Below are 19,924 nucleotides of genomic sequence, written 5' to 3'. Positions count from 1 at the left end.
AGCCGAAAGTGGAGCCTTATCTATCCATAGGCCTTTTCAAAACCCAAATTTCCATGTAGCAAAGAAATCATCAAACTCTGCAACATCCAATCTATCCGCACACCTTTCATGACTGGCTTCTACACATTTTTTTCTGCCGTGTATCTTTTTGGGCGGGATGAAATTAGTTTGCCGCTCCAACTTTCTTTCATCTTTCGATGAAATAAATTTCCCCCTCAGACTTAGCGTTATGTGAGACAAAAAATAATAATTTAAAATTAAAACATAAATTAAAAAGAAAATGAAGGCAAAGTTAAAGACGATAATAATTTTTTGTCTTTAAAAAACGTCTTAAAACGACTCACTTTGTAGTAGTGTCCCTCTCCCTCTCAATTCATTCAACTTTGTGCTTTTCTTGAAGAAGATGAAGGAATCCTTCTGAGTTATAGATAGTTCAGACACAATTCTTTTCTTGGACGTTTCTAAGTATTATTATAATCTGCCCCATTTCAATGCTCTTGTATTTAGTCTTGGATCCTCTTTCTAGAGGCGCTACCAAATTGCACAGCTTAGTCAACATTTTTCTAGGCTCAAGAAACACATGATGTTTACGTTAAAATATTAGACAACCTACTTATTGTGACGTGGCGAATGTATCATTGATTGAACTTCAGTGGCGTTTACGGTGGTTGGAAATGCAGCGAAGTTTCCTTTCATGGCAGAAAATGGATAGCCAGCCGGCAAAGAATGGATATCCAGCCGGCAGAATTGACTACTTTCTATTATTTATTAATTAAATTAAAAAAAAATAGTATGATGGTTTATGGATATTTAATATAATTAAAGAATAGTCTAGAAAGTTTTTACTTCATTTTTAATGGGCTTGTAACAAATTTCTGAACTTCAGACAGAAGATGTCTATAGTACAACATAATTTGTAGGTCTTGCATGTGGGAGGTTTTGGACTGAGTCTAGCTTAACACAAAGTAATAATTAATCTGAATCAATAATAATAATAAATAATATAGACTACAGTGGCTGTGACCACTTTTGATGAAAATAAGATAAAATTTAATTACAAGTAAGAAACTTGTAAAAAAATGAACTTCAAAATAAGGGTCTAATGACATCAATCAATCAAAGGATCAATTAGATAAGAAACTTCTAGGAGGTTAGGATTTTCAAAGAGAATTTATTTATGATTGAAGTCAATCAAGAAATGAATTAATTAGATAAGAAACTTCTAGGATGTTAGGTGTTCAATAGAGATTTTATTAATGATTGAGGATTCAAGAAATCAATTAGTCAAAATTAAATTATCAACATGAAAATTATATCTTAAATGTACATAATGTTTTTCTATTTTTTGAAACAAATAATATTTTTAAGTTGATTTTGACATGCTACATGTAACTTTAAATTATATAAATACCATTTTTTTTATCAAATTGTATCCTTGTATTCTTTGTCATAAGTTTTCTTAAAACATTAAAATAGCTTATAAATTTAATTGAAAACACTAAAACAAATCAATAATCTTCAAAAGTTTCATCTAAAACTAACTATTCACAGAGGTAAGGATGATTTGGGTTGTTGTAGAGCATTAATAGACTTTTATGGGATTTTGATTCATTGTGATACAAAGTTGTAAGTTATCTCTCTCCCACCCCCTACTCTCTCTCTCTCTCTCTCTCTCTCTCTCTCACACACACACACACACACACACACACACCCCCTCTCTCTCTCTCTCTCTCTCTCTCTCTCTCTCTCTCTCTCGCTCTTGCTCTCGCTCTACCTCTCTCCTTCCCCCTCTTTATGCACTGTTTAGGTATTAATAGTGCATGTGCACTGAAGCGCATACTCACTAAAGTATGCACGTGCTATTAAGTCTCAAATTTTAAAAAGCTTTAAATAGTGTGTGCATGCTATAGCACACACACGCTATAGGGCGCATGCACTATTTAAAGCTTTGCATTCTACCAAGCCTAAAGCTTGGTTTTGCATTTGGGATCCAACCCAAAGGTTTGGAGTCTGTAAACTGGTCTGAGACGTATTTTGTTGCAACATACAAAAAATAATTGATTTTTTTTGTGTGCTCTCCTTCAAGTTTCTTCATGGTTGAGCATCGATAAAATCAAGTTACATGACATTGTAGGTCTCTGTGTTAGCTATATAACCATATAATTTATATTTTATTTGAACCATTTCAAGCCTTTCAACTATAATTTCTTTTGAATTTATGTCTATTTTTTGTCAAAAACTAACATGTACTAATTGGGCTGTAGATTTTAGCTCGTTCATCGAATTTTACAACAAATTAAGTTTTTAGAAACTAGACTCCATTCTACACACTTTGAAAAAATGAAGTTTTGATATTAGATTAGTTTTCAATCATTTCTAAGGGGAGCACATAAATATTTCATGTTTTTGGAATGTGTCTAATTAAAAAATTCATTAAAAAAAATACACATTATAAAATTACCCAAAAAATTTGGGATAAACTATATAGTGTTAGGTAATATTTTACAAGAGCAATTAAAAAATTTCAAAAGAAAAGTTAAAGTTTTAGGGGGGGCACATGTTGTACCGTGTTATATATTTTTGGAATAAGCAATACCACTTTCTGTGCGCCCCTTTTTTGAGGACCTAAAACTAAATCATTTTGAAAAAAAATTAGTAGTTTAGAAACTAAATTCAAAGGACTACTACTTTTATTTTTGTCATATCTTAAAATTTTGTGTGTAACTATCTTCAAATTCTTGTTGAAGTTTAAAAATTGTTGATTTTAGAAAAATGGTGTCCACTTATACCCCCCTTTTGGCACCACAACTTGGTGCACTTACCCACATGTTTGTTGAGCATGCATGAACCTAAGACAATGAAAGATTCTTTAAAAAATGAGGACTAGAGTAAATCCATGAAAGAAGAGATTAAGCAGATTGAGAAAAACAAAACATGGACTCTAGTTTCTAAACCAGAGGACAAGAATGTGATTGAAACCAAGTGGGTGTATAGAAACAAGTTAGATGAAAATGGTGAAGTAACAAGGAATAAGGTAAGATTAGTTTGCAAGGGGTATGCACAAGAAGGAGGAATACACTAAGGAGAAACATTTGACCATGTTGCAAGATTGGAAGGAGTAATAACTCTTCTTGCTTACTCTATATACAAAAGTTTCAAAGTTTATGAAATGGATGTGAAGTCAACATTTTTGAATGACATATTAGAAGAAGAGGTTTACATAGAACAACCAGAAGGATTTGTTGATGCTCACAATAAGAATATGGTATGTAGACTAAACAAAACTTTATATGGTTTAAAGAAAGCCCCAAGATCATGGTATGAAAGGCTTCATAATTACCTGGTAAAGATTGGATTTGAGAAGATTGATGATAGCAACAATCTATACTTGAAGACAGAAGGAGGTAAAGGTATTTTACTAGCTGAAATTTTTGTGGATGATATCCTATTTATAAGGTCAAGATGGATTATATAAGGCATTTGAAAATGAAATGAAGAAAGAATTTGAGATGTCTATGTTTGGAGAGATCAAGTTCTTTGTTGGTTTGCAAATATATTCGATGAAATATGGCATATACATCACTCAGTCTAAGTATGTCAATGAAATATTGAAAACTTTTGGATTGGAAGATTCCAAACTAGTTAGCACACCTATGGTGATAGGACACAAGTTGTCAAAAAATGATGATTCAGTTGATGTTAATCAAACATTTTACAGGTCTATTATTGGAAAATTGTAATATGTAGTGCATAATAGACCTAAGATTTCATTATTTGTTGGGATTATTACATGATTCTCTACTAATCCTAAGGAGAATCATTTGATGGTTGTTAAGAGAATTATGAGATATTTGAAAGGAACAAAAGAATATGGTCTAGACTACAAGAAAAATGAGAAATTTGAGTTGAGTTCTTGCACTGATGTTGATTGGGCTGGAAACATTGATGATATAGAAAAAACAAGTGAAGGAGCATTTTTCTTAGGAAAGAGGTTGGTCGCCTAGACCAGCAAGAAACAAAATTGCATATCTCAATCTATTGTTGAAGTTGAATATGTAGTTGCTATAGTAAATTGTACAAACATTGTATAGATCAAACAACTACTCAAAGGTATGAAGGAGGAAATCACTAAACCTATGGTACTTTATTGTGATAATACAAGTGCTATAAATATATCAAAGAACCCTATGATGCACACAAAGACTAATCACATTGCAATCAAGTATCATTACTTAAGAGAGTTAGTTCAAGATAAAGAAGTGAGGATGGAATATGTGAATACAAAAGAGCAGATAGTTGATATCTTCACAAAAGATTTACCTAAGGATGCTCATGATTATTGAAGAGGTAAACTAGAGATGATACCCCTATCTTAAGCTACTTAAGAAGCATAAGTAGTGCCCTGTATCAACCAAGCTGAATGTTGTATCTTACAACTTGATCTAGTGGATATTACTTTAGGAGCTACCTAAAGTAATGAAGGAGCTGAATTAGAAGATTTACAGTCACAATGAAAGGTGATTGAGGGAGTATCTAGAATTGATTATATTTGCATATAGAGATGAAAAGTGTTTGGCATTGTTGTCAAAGAGGAAGAGATGACCTAAAGAGGGAGAAATGATCTATTGAGGGAGAAATGACTAAAAGATATTTACATCTACCTAGTAAGAGGGAGAAAGTACTGAGGGAGATATAAGAATAGATTAGAGAGAGATAGATACCTAAATATCAAAAAGAGGGAGATATAAGTTAGAGGGAGAAGATTCAGTAAAGGAACTTGACAAAGCTCACATTACCCTACACTGAGGAAGGACATATACTACATTGATAGAGGGAGAAATTTCAAAGATTTATTTTCTTTTTGGTATTGTTGTTGGTATTGGTTCACAATCAATGCCAAAGAGGGAGATTGTTGATATGAGATTATTTTGAAGTGAAGAACTTGAAATGGAACAATCATTATTTTGTCAATGATTTCAAACTTGCAACCTACTAGTGAGACAATTGTTTTATTGTCTAAAAGCTATCATTTAGTTGATTGATGAAGAGGATTTGAGAAGAGGGGATAACAGTAGCACCTAGAGAAAGATTGAGTTATTTGGTGTGTGAAAGAAGCCCTAAGACCAAGTAAGACATTGTTACTATAGTGTATTGTTTATCTACTTAAAGTCTAAAATGAAAGAGTACTCAAGGTAAGACTAGAAGAAGATCAAGTATGAAAAGTGTTTGTCGAGCCTTATCGAGCAGTCTGTGCAAGCCGAGAAGAAATTAGTGGAAGTTGAGTTAAAAACAAGAGGTTCTTAGCAAAGATAAAAATTAGCACAAGCCAAGTCATTGTTAGTATATGCCAAGTAAAGTTTAGTTGGTGCCAAACATTAGTAAACTTTAGTGTTCATTGAGTAAACTAGTGTTGTCCGAGTGGAATAATAATATATAAGCCTAGTGATAGCATATTGATGCCGAGTACTAGTATTAATGTTAAATGGAAGATTTGATGAATCTAAGCTGACTATTTTGTTTTCTTGAATTATGTGAAGCATTTGGAAGATAACTATGATGAGATGGTGGCACAAAATTCAAGGTAAAGAATTTTATGGAAAATTGAAAGAAGATTGAAGAAGTTTCTAGAGGAACCAATGGAAAAGTGGGTAGATTCATTGTATCCTACCTAATCCTACCTAACCCTAAAATGGATGATTATGGTTAAGCGACAAAATATTTCTTTTCTCTATTTATAGATAGAGATGGTCAGAAGAAAAGGTTGTCATGTGCGAGAACCTAAGGAAGACAAGGAATCTAGGGTATTGCTTCATTCAGTGGTTGAACGTAAGAGACTGCAATTGGCATGCAAAGAAAGAAGGCTTGAGAGTATGAATGCTTGAAGGGTGAACAAGCTATCAAAGTTGAAGTGTGTGAATGCTAAGCAGAATGGAGGACTGAAACAAAGATTTGTAATCTATAAGTGAGTTGTAGTTTGTTATCAGATCAAGCCTTAGTGTTACTTTCTAATCATTGTATCAGTTTAGGGTAAATCCTTTGGATTAAGGTTGACCTAATAGTAATTTTTAAATTCTTTAATCGAGTGACATTCTAATGGAATGGTCTAAAGCCATCTAACAAGGTTCTCTCCTAATAGGATGATTGAAATCCTTTAACTAAGTCACATTAAAATCGTGTGCATTGTAACCTTTAACAAGGTTGGCCTTTCACAGGGCATCACTTCAAAATAGTGAGAATTAGTAGCATGTTACTAGTGGTTTTTCTCAAATTGGGTTTCCACATAAAATCCTTGTGTCAAATGTGTTGTTAAATCTATTATGTTTCATGTTTACATTTCTACAAAGTTGTTTTGACCTAGGACAATAACCTGCAAAGTTTAAGTAGTGCATGATCTAATGGATGCATGCATAATAAGGTTTTATGGATATGACTCTACTAAGCATTGAAAAGTTTTATTTGTACATCTAGACCTTGGATAACTGATTCAACCCCCCCCCAGTTATTGTAAAGAATTCCAACATAGATTAAAGATCAAGTGTTTAAGATCTGATAGATGTGGAGAGTTTACTTTGAATGAGTTTAATAGATTTTGTGAAGTAAATGGCATTAAAAGACAACTTTAGCCCCTGTGACACCTAAGTATTATGGTATAGAAGAAAGGAGAAATAAATCAACAACAAAGGTAGCAAGAGCTATGATGTTTGAGAATAATTTCTCAAAGACATTTTGGAGAGAAGTAGTTAACACACTAGTATATACAATGAACAAAGTTTCGATTAGACAGGTACTAGTAAGACCCCTTATGAGATTTGGTTTGGACATGCACCTTTAGTTAAGTATTTTAGAATTCTTGGAAGTGTTACATTAAGAGAGACTAATATGACATTGGTAAGTTTGATTCAATAAGTGACGAAGGTATGTTTCTTGGCTATTCATTGAAGAGTAAAGCATATAGATGTTTTAATCAAAGAAATAAGACTATTGTTGAGAGGGAAAATATTAGAGTTGTGAGAAGTTTGGAATGAAAGAAATAAAATTGATTATGAGTTTGATGAAGAGACTAATACAAAGTCTAACAAAGAGAATCTTGAGCTATTTTATGAAACTGACATAGAATTGTAGAATGACATATAGATTGTGGAACAAAGAGAAGAAAAAAGGAGTGAACCTAGAGTTGAAGTAAGAGTTGAGACTATGACACCTAATAAGAATCGAACAAAGAATCATCTTGTTGATCAAATTATTGGTAGCAAGGACAAAGGTGTGATGACAAGAATAAAGGTACAAAGAGATGAACTATGTTTGATTTCTCAAGTAGAGCCTAAAAGTGTAGATGAAGCTAGTAAATGTCACATTTGGATTTAAGCTATGAGAGAAGAGCTAGATCAGATTGAGAATACTAATATACAGGAATTGGTTCATAGACCTAAGAACAAGAATATTATAGGAACTAAGTGGGATTTCAAAAATAAGATGAATGACCAAGGTGAGCTTGGGAGAAATAAAGCAAGACTAGTATGTATAAAGGTTATTTACAAATAGAAGGTATTGATTATGAGGAAATATTTGTACTTGTTTCTAGAATAGAATCAATTAGAATGATTTTGGCATAGGCAGCTAACAAGAAATTTGAAGTGTATTAGATGGATGTGAAGTCAAAATTTTTGAATGGAGAACTTGAAGAAGAAGTTTTCATTGAGCAACTTGAAGGATTTCCTTTGAAAAAAGAAGATACAGTCTATAGGTTGAAGAAAATATTGTATGAATTGAAACAAGAACCTAGAACCTAGTATGCGAAGTTGGATAAATATTTGGCAAAATTAGGATTTGCTAAAGGTACTGCAGATAGTAACCTATATCTAAAGGAAATTGTGTATAGTTTACTAATTATTTAAGTTTTTATGGATGATATAATCTTTGGAGGTGATGATGATGCAAGTGACAATTTTGCTAGTGAAATGAAGAATGAATTTGAGATGAGCATGATTGGTGAAATGAAGTATTTCTTGGGTTTGTATATTGTACAAAACAATGATGCTATTTTCTTATCACAAACTATGTATCTAAAAGACTTAATGAAAAGTTTTGATTTGGAAAGTTGTAATCCTATCAGTACACCTATGGTAACTCATCTTAAGTTTTCTAGCAAGGATGAGACACCTACTTTTGAGTAGAATAAGTATAGATCTATGATTGGAGGTTTACAATGTTTGATTCATACAAGCCCAAGTATAGAAAATATAGTTGGTATTGTTGTGAGATTTCAAGCCGATCCTAAAGAATCAAATTATATAGTAGTAAAGAGGATTTGAAGATATTTGAAGGATACACATGATTTAGGGTTATCGTATGATAGATTAAATGAATTTACTTATGTGCATATACGGATGTAGATTGGGAAGGGAGTATGGATGACGAATAAAGTACAAGTGGTGGAGCATTTTTCTTAGGATGAAGATTGGTTTTTTGGATAAGAAACAAGAAAGATTGTATTTATAAGAGCATAGTAGAAGTAGAGTATGTAGCAATAGTTAATAATTGCAATCAGATCATGTAGATGAAGCAAATTTGAAGGATATTGGATTTGAGTTTACAGAGCTTGTTATCATACATTGTGATAAGACAAGTATAATGAGTATGTCTAAGAATCCCATGTTACATTCTAAGACAAAGAAAACATCTATTAAGTATCATGTTTTAAGAGAGGCATTTGTAGAAAAAGAGATTAGACTAGAGTCTATCAGTAAAAAGGATTGATAGGAGACATACTTATATAATAGTTTTTGAAGGATACATTTGAGTATTTGAGAGGTATTCTTGGGTTTATGCCCCTACCTACTTCTGAGTAGTTGATGCAGAGATTGCATAAGTCCAATGGTATAGAGCACTATTTTTCATCTAGATCGGATGTTGGATGCTTCCTCTATGGGGGAGTATTTGTGTTTGAGATAAGTCATGAAGAAATCTTGGTAGTTTGTATTTAACAATGTATTTGGATACTTGACCTTGATAAAGGTAGAATTAACATAATGATGCATTTATCATTGATGTCAATAGAGGAGAGAAGTACATGAAAGCTATCTTCTGGATATGAGGGAGAGTTGTACATGAAATGGAGAAAATTGTGATGTCAATGAGGGAAGTATATCAATGGAGGACTAGCAGCACAAATGGAGAGTTGGTCCCAAGATACAGATTTGATTGATGAAGAGAATTTGAAAAGAAAGAGTATAACAACAGAGTTGTACATTTGGTATTCTTGGAACTTAGATGTATTTCAGCTATGTTGTCATCAATGCCAAATGGGAAAATTGTTAGCATGAATTCTAATTATATTCCTATGGGGGAGTATCCCAGTATTGTTGGAGCATTTGGAAGATTGTTGATATGATTATATGTTGCATTCATGGCAATGTTTGTCATTGATGTCAACATATTGGTTAATATGTAAAGACTGACAAAGAAATAGATAGACATTTAGATCATATAGTTAAAGTATTGAAGATGAGGTCCTTAAGCACAGTTGAGGACATGTTCTACAGAGTGTCTTGATGTCATGGTTAAGAAGTTGAAGACTGGTGATAGTTATTTGAGATTTACTGAAGATAATATACATATAGAGTTCCTAAAAAGAAATTCATGGTAATTAGATTATATCTGGTAACATGGATAGAATCTAGTTAAGCACCGTTAGACCTACGAAGAAGACTTCATGATGATGATGTAGTTGAGTGTGTAAAGTTTGAAGTTGCATGTGTGACGATTTATGAAGACTATGAGCCGACAATGTTATGCAATTATGAAAAGATGTACTATAGTGTGTAATATTTAATATTAATGTGGTCCTATTTTAATTTTAAATTGAGAAAGCCTCAAGGAAAACTCAATAAATTAATTGAGGACTTGGTATAAAAGAATTTTTTTTTCCTTGAGATTAAGCATGAGTATGATGTAAGTGAATGTAAGAGAAGTATAAGTGCAAATTTCATATGAGTAATCAATCTAAAAGATTTGTGTAATGTGAGTTTGTGGATCTGATATTGAGATATGAGAATTATTTGGTGCAACAGAGGCATAGTGAAAGAGAAAAGTGATTATATTAGTGGAGAGTTAATTATTTGGTATTAATCTCAAAGGAATAAAAGAAAGGCTAGTTGGATAGTGACTTCGGTGGTCTTTCCCCTAAAGCTATTTGAATAGTGGGTCCTTCTACCTTCCACAACTCCTAACAGGGTTGGCACAACTTCTAATAGGGTTGGAATCTCCATATAGGGATTCAAAGTCTCCTAACAAGGACTAATATATACTAAATTTATTTCATTGAATCCTAACAAGGTACATCCTTTTGTAAGGAACTTACATATTATTACATCATTTTGTGGATACCATCCCTACTGAGGCTTTCCCTAGTTAACAAATATAGTGTTATTGTGTATGGTTATCTTCTTGTGGTTATTGCACTTGTTGATTACATGTTTTAGATTCAACAAGGATAATAAAAATTGTTTTGATTGGATAATTGATTCACCCCTCCCCTCCCCTCTCAGTTATCTAGGTGGACTTTAATTTCTAATAATGACAATGAAACTCTACTTTCTAGCTAAAATAAGTAAGATGATCCTCCACTTTTGAAATCAAATCATTCTAAGATCATATGGCCCACTTACTAATAATAGTAAATTTCAACAAATAGTAACTCTATACTAAAATAGCCCCTATTATAGAAACATAAATGTTTGTCTGTGATGTAAGATTGCCCTTGTACCCATGATGCTCCCTATATCATTTTATGTGGAGTTGTATCCTTCTTATAGAAATTTGGTCATTGAAGAAGTAGATAGTTAATTTGAAATTCAAATTGTGGTGGGAAAGAATGGGTTAGCTCATGCACAAGCAACTGCATTAAGTTTTATGTTTATTTAGTGGCTTCATGAATTTACATTTGTAATATTTTAATTTTAATTTATATTGTATTTGTATTTTTTATTTTATCTCAAATGGTGAGCCTTACACCATTAATTGTTCATGCAAGTAAAATTTGTATTTGAATTAAATGTTTGAAGATCTCATACATTTTTGGGTGAATGTCCATATGAAAGTGTTGTAGTTGACTAAATATATAATACACCAATAATTGTGCATCTATGTGCATAAATTAAACATAAAATGTGTTAGAAAGTAAAGTCTACTAATATAACTAAGAGAGGGGGTTGGGGTGAATTATTTATGCCCTTTAAATAATCTTTATCAAAACTTAAACATATAAGAAATAGATACAACAACTACAAGATGATAACCATGCACAATAACACAAGATATGTTAACTAGGGAAACGTTTGATCAAAGGGAAAACCCTGGCGGGATGATGCCCACAAGATGATGTACTAATATAGAAAGTTCCTTGTGAAAGGATATGACCCTATTAGGAGTCAATAAAATAAAATTAATACATGTGAGTCCCTTTTAGGAGGCTTTGAATCCCTGCTAGAAGATTCCAACCCTATTAGGAGTTGCTTCAATCTAGTTAGATGTTGAGAAGAAGTCATTTGAATCCATTGTCCAAATTTCTTCAAAATTGTTCTCACTAAACAATTGAAGATAACATATTCAAAGAATGAATTGACTCATACATCAACTTATCTTGCCAATACAATTCCTTTAATTTTCTTAGTACAACAACAATATAATCCTATGCTCTAACCTCAACAAATTTGCATACAAAGTTCACATACATCACATATGATTCATTGTCATACATAATCACTTCACACTCACAACCAAGGGAAAAAATCTTTCCTTTATACCAAGACCTAAAATAATTAATTGATTCATCCTTGAGGCTTCCCCAATGTACAATGAGTAATATATGACCATCATAAGATATTACAATTAAGTTTCACATCCTACAATATAATTTACATCAATTACATAACATAATCGGCCTGATAATGAACATATGAAACGTTACACTTCAACAACCTTCACAGAATGATCAATCAATTTTGCTACCTCGAACACATAACAATGAACATGTCTCTAACAAAAATCCAATCCCGCTAAAAAAGAATTAACCTTGCCAAAAAGATACAACACATTCATCAACATATAGTTTCTTGTATACTGGCCTACAACTAGTCTTATGAAAAACTACTATAACAAACACCAATCTTCATATTTCTTTTTGTATGGTTAGACATATCATAAGGACATATTCAACAATACTCTACTAACCCCAATGAATATAAATTTGCATCCTCTAACCTCATTGAATGAAACTTTCTCTAAAGACCCCCTATTGGTAATCAAGTCGTCCCCTTACATGTTTTCTAGAGAAGGTTGTTTATCTTCGTGATGCATTTGATTAGACCTTTGTGATTGAAATTAAATACATTTATTTTAGACTTAAAGTAAGATATATATGTTTCGTTTGCTTTGTGATTTTGCAACTTGTGCTTCTTGTATTTTTTTTGAACTCCTTTTGAATAGAATTGAACAAATTCAAATTTTGAATAACACATGTTTTTATATAAAGAATAATAGTTTATATAAAAAAATCAAGTCATAAATACATTTAATTTTGAATATTTTCTGAGACATCTAATTTTTAATCAAAAATTAATTTAAAAAGTTGAGTAGGTGCTTTAATAGGATATCTACTGATGTAATTTATATAGGAATATGTGCATGTGTGCGCGCGTGCTTACTTATAAGTCAATTGTCACATAGAAACATCTTAGGCTAAGCTAATGCAATAAATATAATATCAGAATTTATGTAATGTTTTGTTGTATATCTATATACATTCATTAGGCCCCAATAAAAATTACATGCATTATTCATTTAAATTACTTAATTTATAAACACATTTATTATATTACCATCCTTGAAATTTAAAAGAAAAATAACAACATTTAAGAAGGTTCCAAATGATCACATATATATTATTCAATTAATCAAACATTAATTAAAATATACTTTCAATACTTTACCAAATCATTCTATCTGGTCTAATATTTTTAACATTTGTACTCAAAATAACAACTTTAGGACTATTTCTAGTAACAATTATCTCATTCCAAGTAATACCAATACTAACAAAGTATTTTCTATGAAAATAATCTACACACACGAATTTAGTGCAAGAAGAATAAGAGAGATATGTATAAATATATTTTGGTTTGAATTGAAGATACATAGTTAAAATGATAAATATATCAACCAAATCAAATTATCAAACTACCTTTCAAGCTAATAACATTGTGGGTTTTCCTTGATAAGTCGCTCTGGATGTGGCATAATGAGCTGGGTACCGATCTGTGACTGAAACACCATTTTCGCTATAATTTGAAGCTCCCTTCTTTTGGTTAGAAGAAACTATCTTATGTTGACTATAAGCAACTTTCTTCTTCTTCTCTTCCCTAAGAGCAAGAGCTTCCATGGCCACAATTTTGTTTACCTCTGCTATATTCTCAGGCATATGAACAAAATTTTTAATATCATTTTCTACATCATGGATATATATCTGGTCGTACAAATCATTGAAGAGTTCCACTGAATCTAGTGGAAGACCTATTGGATCCAGAATCTGAACCAGATTCCATGACATGTTTAATGCCAGCCCAAAACATATCAAAACATCCTGAAATAAACGACCAACTTCATCCCCATACCTGTGTCATATTTGGCAGTATCCAAGATGATATTTTAGAAGATAGAATGAAAAAGAAATAACATGAATGATATGCTACAGAGCTTCATTAGAAACTTAATTGTTTATGGAAAGAGTCAGTACTTCAGACGCATAACTGAAGTCGCTTCCACGGTGAAGTATTTGAGCACTTCTTTGGTTTTACTGGTACATGTACCAATGATTTTCCCTGTTCCATTCGGAAGGAACATTAGATGTTGTAGTGAATTATAATAGCTATGAGATAAGAGATATTACTCCATTTTTTATTACTAAAGCTTTGGCAACTGAAATACTAATAAATAAAAAATATATATAATAATTGTGTAAAAGTAGTCAAGAATTTATAATACAATGATAATTTGTAAGATCTTATCTAGAAGATCTTAGATTTCAATCTCTTCCAACTTTAATTAATTTCAATAAATAATAATAATAATATCTAAATTCTAATAGTTTTACAATCTATTTGTATAAGATCTTAAATTATTAACTTAAAAGAAATCGAAAAATGATAACTGAAAAATTAATTAAGAACATTAGTATTGACAATCTTTCAAATTGTTGTAGTGCATGATTACTGACATGTTTAAATGAGCATTGGTAATACTTGTAATGACTACTATTAGACCCTTGCATATAACACCTCCTACAGAATACATTGTTGCCAAACAGCAATTAGGCCATACTAACAAATTTTGTCATGACTGAGGGGAACAGTCTTAGGGCAGAGGTCGGTCAAGCTCCATGGCTTCTTGGTGGATGATCAGACTAAAGTACTACTGGCAAAGAAAGGGAAAGAGAAGAACAAAGCTTAAGCCTTGTGTATTTATATTTTCTGGTCGTGATATTGTACTGCTGGTTATGTCAAGCTTATACTTTTATATTCAGGTCTGGAGGCCTTAGAGATAGTTTATTTTTAAGGTTCAATTACTATGGTAGACATGCAGATAGATGTGTAGTTAGTTTTTCTATATGAATTATCTATAAATAGATCGATAGATATTTTATTAGTTATGGCTGATTTATGCTTCGCACTTGGGGTTTTAGTTGTGTCATCACTCATTATGTAAATATGTATACTTCTATCTGAACTGAAATTTTCATATTTTTGAGTAGAATAGGTTACTATTAATGGTCTTTAAAAAAATTTAATTATAACTCCCAATACTGAAAAGATTGAAAGAAAAGAATTTATGATGAGAAGGGTACCAAAACTCTCTAACACTGCAACAAGCGTTTCTCCAAATGGTAACTTCTTTGCAATCTCTCTTCCCCATTTGAAGCGGAGTGGACCAACTGTCAACACCCCATTTATCATCTTCAGAACGGCTGCAACTTTCTCAGTCGCCCAATTCCCAACTCTCATTGCCAAAAGAATCACTCTAACCAAAACAAACAACCTGCACGTAGGTGAAAGCTTAGCAAACATAAATTCAAATGCTCCAAAAATATGTTGGAGATATAGAAGCTAAAATATATTGTAACATTACCCAAATAATACTGATTTAAGGAATAAATGGGTTTTGACGACTCGTATCCCACCCTCCATTCTTTGGATGGCATCAGTTTTCCATCGATGAATTAATGTCTTTGTTTTGTCGGCTGCCTCAGATATTTTGGTTGCAACATAGTCTGTTCCTTTTCTTATAAGGCGTGCCAATTTCCCCTTGATACCCATTCTTCTCTCTTTTCTTCTTCTCTCAATGAACAATGAAAACAAAGAGGTGAAAGTTGTCTGCAAATTAAACCATAAAACTATGTGAGTACCATTCTATTCTTAAAGAGTTTCAATGGCCGTGGAGAATTTATGTGACTAGCATTCTTTTCTCAATGAGTCAATACAATCTTCACTGCCAACTTCTATCCGGATTTCTTGATGCACACGGCAGATTGTCTCTCTTTACCATTTCCAATGTTGGGCCTTTTCAAACCGGACGGCTTCAGTGGAGACTTGAACGACTTGGCTATTCGAGGAATGGAAAAGTACACTTTCAACTATTTTGAGTTAAAGCACTTGATTTCAGGGAAAGACTTTGGTCTTGGTCAAGGATCCATGATTATTTTTCTCTTATTATTATTGACTTGACTTGGTTTTTGATTTGACTTGATTATTATTATTGACTTGACTTGGTTATTGGCTTGACTTGATTATTGCTTCTATTTGTACAATATATATATCTTCATAGTCTTCTTCTTTTAAGAGCTTGTATAATGACAGTCATTCAATTTCTACTGTTATTATTTGAGAGATCGAGATAATATTTTTCTTTACCTGTTATGAACTAAAACAAAACAATAGATTTGAGAGGAAAAACTTGATCTTAATCAAGGGTGCATGATCATACAATAGAACAAAGACCTTTCTCCTTTCATAGTTGTTGACTTGATTCTTATTTTTACATGTGGAGTCTTTTTCTTTTACTAGTTTGTAGATTTTTATGAGCTTTTAAATAGTGTTTATTTGAAGGGTCAAGATAATACTTTTTTTTCACCTATTATGAGTTAAAACACTTGATTTAAGAGAAAGAACCACCGGTTGACAAAAGATCCATGACCATGAAATAGAATAAAGCTCTTTCTTCTTCCTTGATATGTAGTTATTTGAAGTAAATTTGTAGTCTCCTCCTCTTAATAGTTTGTTGATTGTTATGAAAGCACTTTAATTTTTAAATAATAATTATATTATTGGTTGTCTAGTTATCTAAATTGAATGAATCCTAATATGTTTGAATTTGTAAAGATGTCAATTGATTTGAATAAATATTTTAGATTTCTTTTACAATATTTAGTTCTGTGTACATTATTAAAGATTATTTTTAAAAATGTATTAATAAATATTATTTAAAAACATAATAAATTTATTTATCTAACATATATTATTTAGAAAAATATTGAATTTCTATTTCTATATCTATATTTTATGAATTTATCATATAATGATTGTATTTAATAAAAAACATCTTCTACATTCTCATTAACTTTTATTTTCCTTCTATATTATCAAGACTATTTAAAAGTATAATGAGTCCATTACTTAATATAAATTAGTTTAAATGTAAAACATAATAAATATATCTAATAAGAACATTATACCAATCTAAATTAGATCCTATATAATAAAGTAGTTCAATAATCTTTAAGTACTCACCAAATTATTACTTTCTTTTATACAATATTAAAACTATTTAAAAATAATATAACATTATTAGTTTTTTCAATGGTAGAGAACTCTTGTGGAGGGCTAAACATACGTAAAGCATGATTAATCATTTTCTTAAAAGCTAATAGCATTGCTTTATTTCCTTTTCTATGTTTATTTCAATGTTTGTTAAGGATAGATGGTCAACTTTTAGCGGTTTCCTATTAATAGGGTTGTTGACACATTTCCTTTGGCCAAATTGAAGGTTTCAAAGATTTCTATGCAAATTATTAATGGTGCTTCCCTTAATACCGCAAACACATAAAAAATTGAGAAACACAACATTTGAAACCACATGGATATTTTCCTTACAATACTTTGTAAGACCTAGCTACAAACAACCACCTAGAAGTTCCCTAGAGAACCCTATGGGCCTTCCTTATATATGCAATTTTCCACCACCTTAGAAGGTTCTAGAAATTTAGCCCTAACCCTTAAGGTTAACGAACCCTAAAATTATTTTATTGTTCAAATTTATTATATTAGAGCCAACTTATTTACAAATTATAATTTTAGGCAGTCCAACATCTAGAGGCCATGGCATTTGAAACATAACTCTAATTAGATATTATAACTATGTTTTGGAAATGACAACTCCTTATCTAGAATGCCTTGATCATGCAATCATCGTCAACTATAGTTTGACTATTTCTTTGGAGCCTCTAAAGCCTCAAAAATTGAGCTCCATGATTTTGTGCCAAAAATTCTGAATAACTTCACCAATATAGATGGTATGAGAATCAGATTAAGCTCATTTGATGATATGACTAAGATGAACCCCCACCTATGAAATCAAAAGATTCTGAGCTCGTACGGCTAAGTTACTCAAAATAGAAAGTTTCTACAAAAAATAACTTTGTATTGAAACAACTCCTATTGAAAAAAATGGAATTATAAATATTTTTGTGATACAAGATTGCTCGTACACCTAGGATGATCTTGTATAAAACACCAAGGGTAACTTGATAAGTGGCCATATCACATCTCAAGTGTTTAGAGGAAAAGAAAAGAAATTCCCTCTTCCTTTATCAGCTACAATGAATCTTTTATAGGTCATCATTTCCATTTGATGAGATATTCTTCATATGTCATGTCCCTTTTACTTCTGCCAACACGTTTGTCAAGTATATCATCAATATCTTTTATAGATGAAGTAGTTGTTATAATACTCCATTGTGGTTTTTTGATCTAATAATCAACACCCCCTTCACATGATACATTGCCAAAAATGAAATGTTAAATACTGGTAAAATATATAGTTCATGAAGATATTCTTCTTTATAGGAATTTCTTGGCCATGCTTCTTCACAATCTTACATGGTCCTTGAAATTTCTTCATTTTTAACTTATTATATTTCCCACTAAATTTTGTTCCTTCCTTAAATGAAACATAACTTCATTGCCAACCTGAAATTAGTATACCTCCTTTTCTCATCTTCCTTATCCTTCTACTATGTATTCTTTTTTGTAATGTGTTTTCTCACCTCCTCACCGATGTTCTTCAAGTGTTATCTGAAATCCTCAACCTCGTCACTACTTATCTCTTCTTTTTCTAGATTCCTCAATTCATAAGGGTTTTTGGGACTACATACATATAAAATCTAGATGGCAATCAACCAAATTTTCCATTTATAGAATTATTGTATGTGAATTATGCATATGATTTAATTGAATCTCATCCCATTGGGTTATCTCCAACCAAATATCTTAGGGCCCATTTGTTTGCTGGAATAGGAATAGGAAATGTTTTCTCTGTTTGGTACCCCAAATGGGAATAAGGAATAGGCAAACATATTCCAATTTTGCCCCTAAAATGAGCATATGTCCATTCCAAATAATAGTTGTTATTAGAATGGGCCTTTCCTATTTCCAATCTGATTTTTTCTCTAGAAAACATTTTTTAGTTAATTTTTTTCAAAAAAAAAATTTTGATTTTTTTTTCGAATCTTTTTTTTCGATTTTTTTTGAATTTTTTTATTTCCAATTTTTTTTTTTTTCTAAAAACCATTTTTTATTATATCTATTTTTAAAAATACAAAACTTCACCTTATTCATATTCCATTTTTGTACAACCAAACAAGGGAGTGACATATTCCCAATCAAATACCAAGTTAACCAAACAAGAATGGGAATGCTCTTCCATTCCCATTCCACATTTCCATTCCTATTTTAATTTTCCATTCTAATTTTCTATTCCTATGCTGACAAACAAATGGGCCCTTAGCGAATTAACCAAATTCCCATTCACCACCTCTTCCTATCCATCTATCTATGGATTATGTGATGAGGTAAACTTCAAATCTATCTTTAACTTCTTTCACAATGTTTTCCAAAAACACCAAACAAACTTGGTGTCTTGATATGAACCTATGTTCTTTGGTAGACCATGTAGGCTCACTACTTCTCTGAAAAATAACTATGCCACATGGACAACATTATTAGCCTTCTTATAGGGAATAAAATGTGTCATGTTTGAGAACCTATCAACCACCAAAAAAATTGAATCATGCCCTCATGAGTCCTTGGTAAACCAAGAAGAAAGTTCATCTTGATATCCTTCCATAGATCCTTTGGTACAAGTAATGGCTGATATAACCTTGTATCCTACTTTTCTCCTTTTTCCATTTAGAATGTCTTGCAACTCTATACAAACTTTTTGACGTATTACTATAGTTGTGACAAGTAATAATTCTCACTAACTAGAGAAATGGTTTTATCTTGACCAAAATGTCTAGCCAACCCTCTACTATACTTCTCCTTGATGAAATTCTCCCTCATGGAATAGAACTCTTTCAAATGCACAACTAAATTATTCTGAATAGCATACCATCTAATCTGATTTATAAAATGGGCTAAAATAACAATATTTGATGTTATTCAAACATGCGATATCAATGTTCAAATTTTGGAAAAACACTTGCAAAACTCAAAAGAGTTGTATGCAAACCAAAAGCCACTTTATTATTAAAAAGTGTAAGAATATATACAATTATGGAACATAAAAATTCACCTCATCCATGAATTTGAAATTTTTA

At 31.4% G+C, this 19,924-nt stretch overlaps 1 protein-coding gene across 1 annotated transcript; it reads right to left on the bottom strand.

Moving 5' to 3' along the window:
• Positions 1–13,132: 13,132 nt before the first annotated feature.
• LOC149568715 (uncharacterized) lies at positions 13,133–15,563 on the bottom strand. The gene is made up of 4 exons (XM_089817614.1): positions 15,181–15,563; positions 14,900–15,090; positions 13,793–13,877; positions 13,133–13,670 (listed from the first exon to the last, which is right to left on the bottom strand). Exons 1-4 carry the CDS (start codon positions 15,366–15,368, stop codon positions 13,244–13,246), a joined length of 891 nt encoding a protein of 296 aa, XP_089673740.1. The 5' UTR covers positions 15,369–15,563; the 3' UTR covers positions 13,133–13,243.
• Positions 15,564–19,924: the final 4,361 nt, after the last annotated feature.

This window comes from Cupressus sempervirens, chromosome 3 (assembly GCF_028749045.1).
Source record: "Cupressus sempervirens isolate cs-2001-9-10 chromosome 3, ASM2874904v1, whole genome shotgun sequence".
Classification (NCBI taxonomy): Eukaryota; Viridiplantae; Streptophyta; class Pinopsida; order Cupressales; family Cupressaceae; genus Cupressus; species Cupressus sempervirens.
Note: the sequence above shows the minus strand (reverse complement) of the source record. Positions and strands in the feature narration are given on the sequence as shown.

Bases quoted from the DNA above. Each gene is read 5' to 3' on its own strand.
- LOC149568715 (XM_089817614.1), bottom strand. From the start codon at position 15,368: ATGGGTATCAAGGGGAAATTGGCACGCCTTATAAGAAAAGGAACAGAC. The intron at 13,878-14,899 runs GTACCCTTCTCA...CGAATGGAACAG, and splicing joins TGCAGTGTTAGAGAGTTTTG to GGAAAATCATTGGTACATGT. The intron at 13,671-13,792 runs GTACTGACTCTT...AATATGACACAG, and splicing joins ACTTCAGTTATGCGTCTGAA to GTATGGGGATGAAGTTGGTC.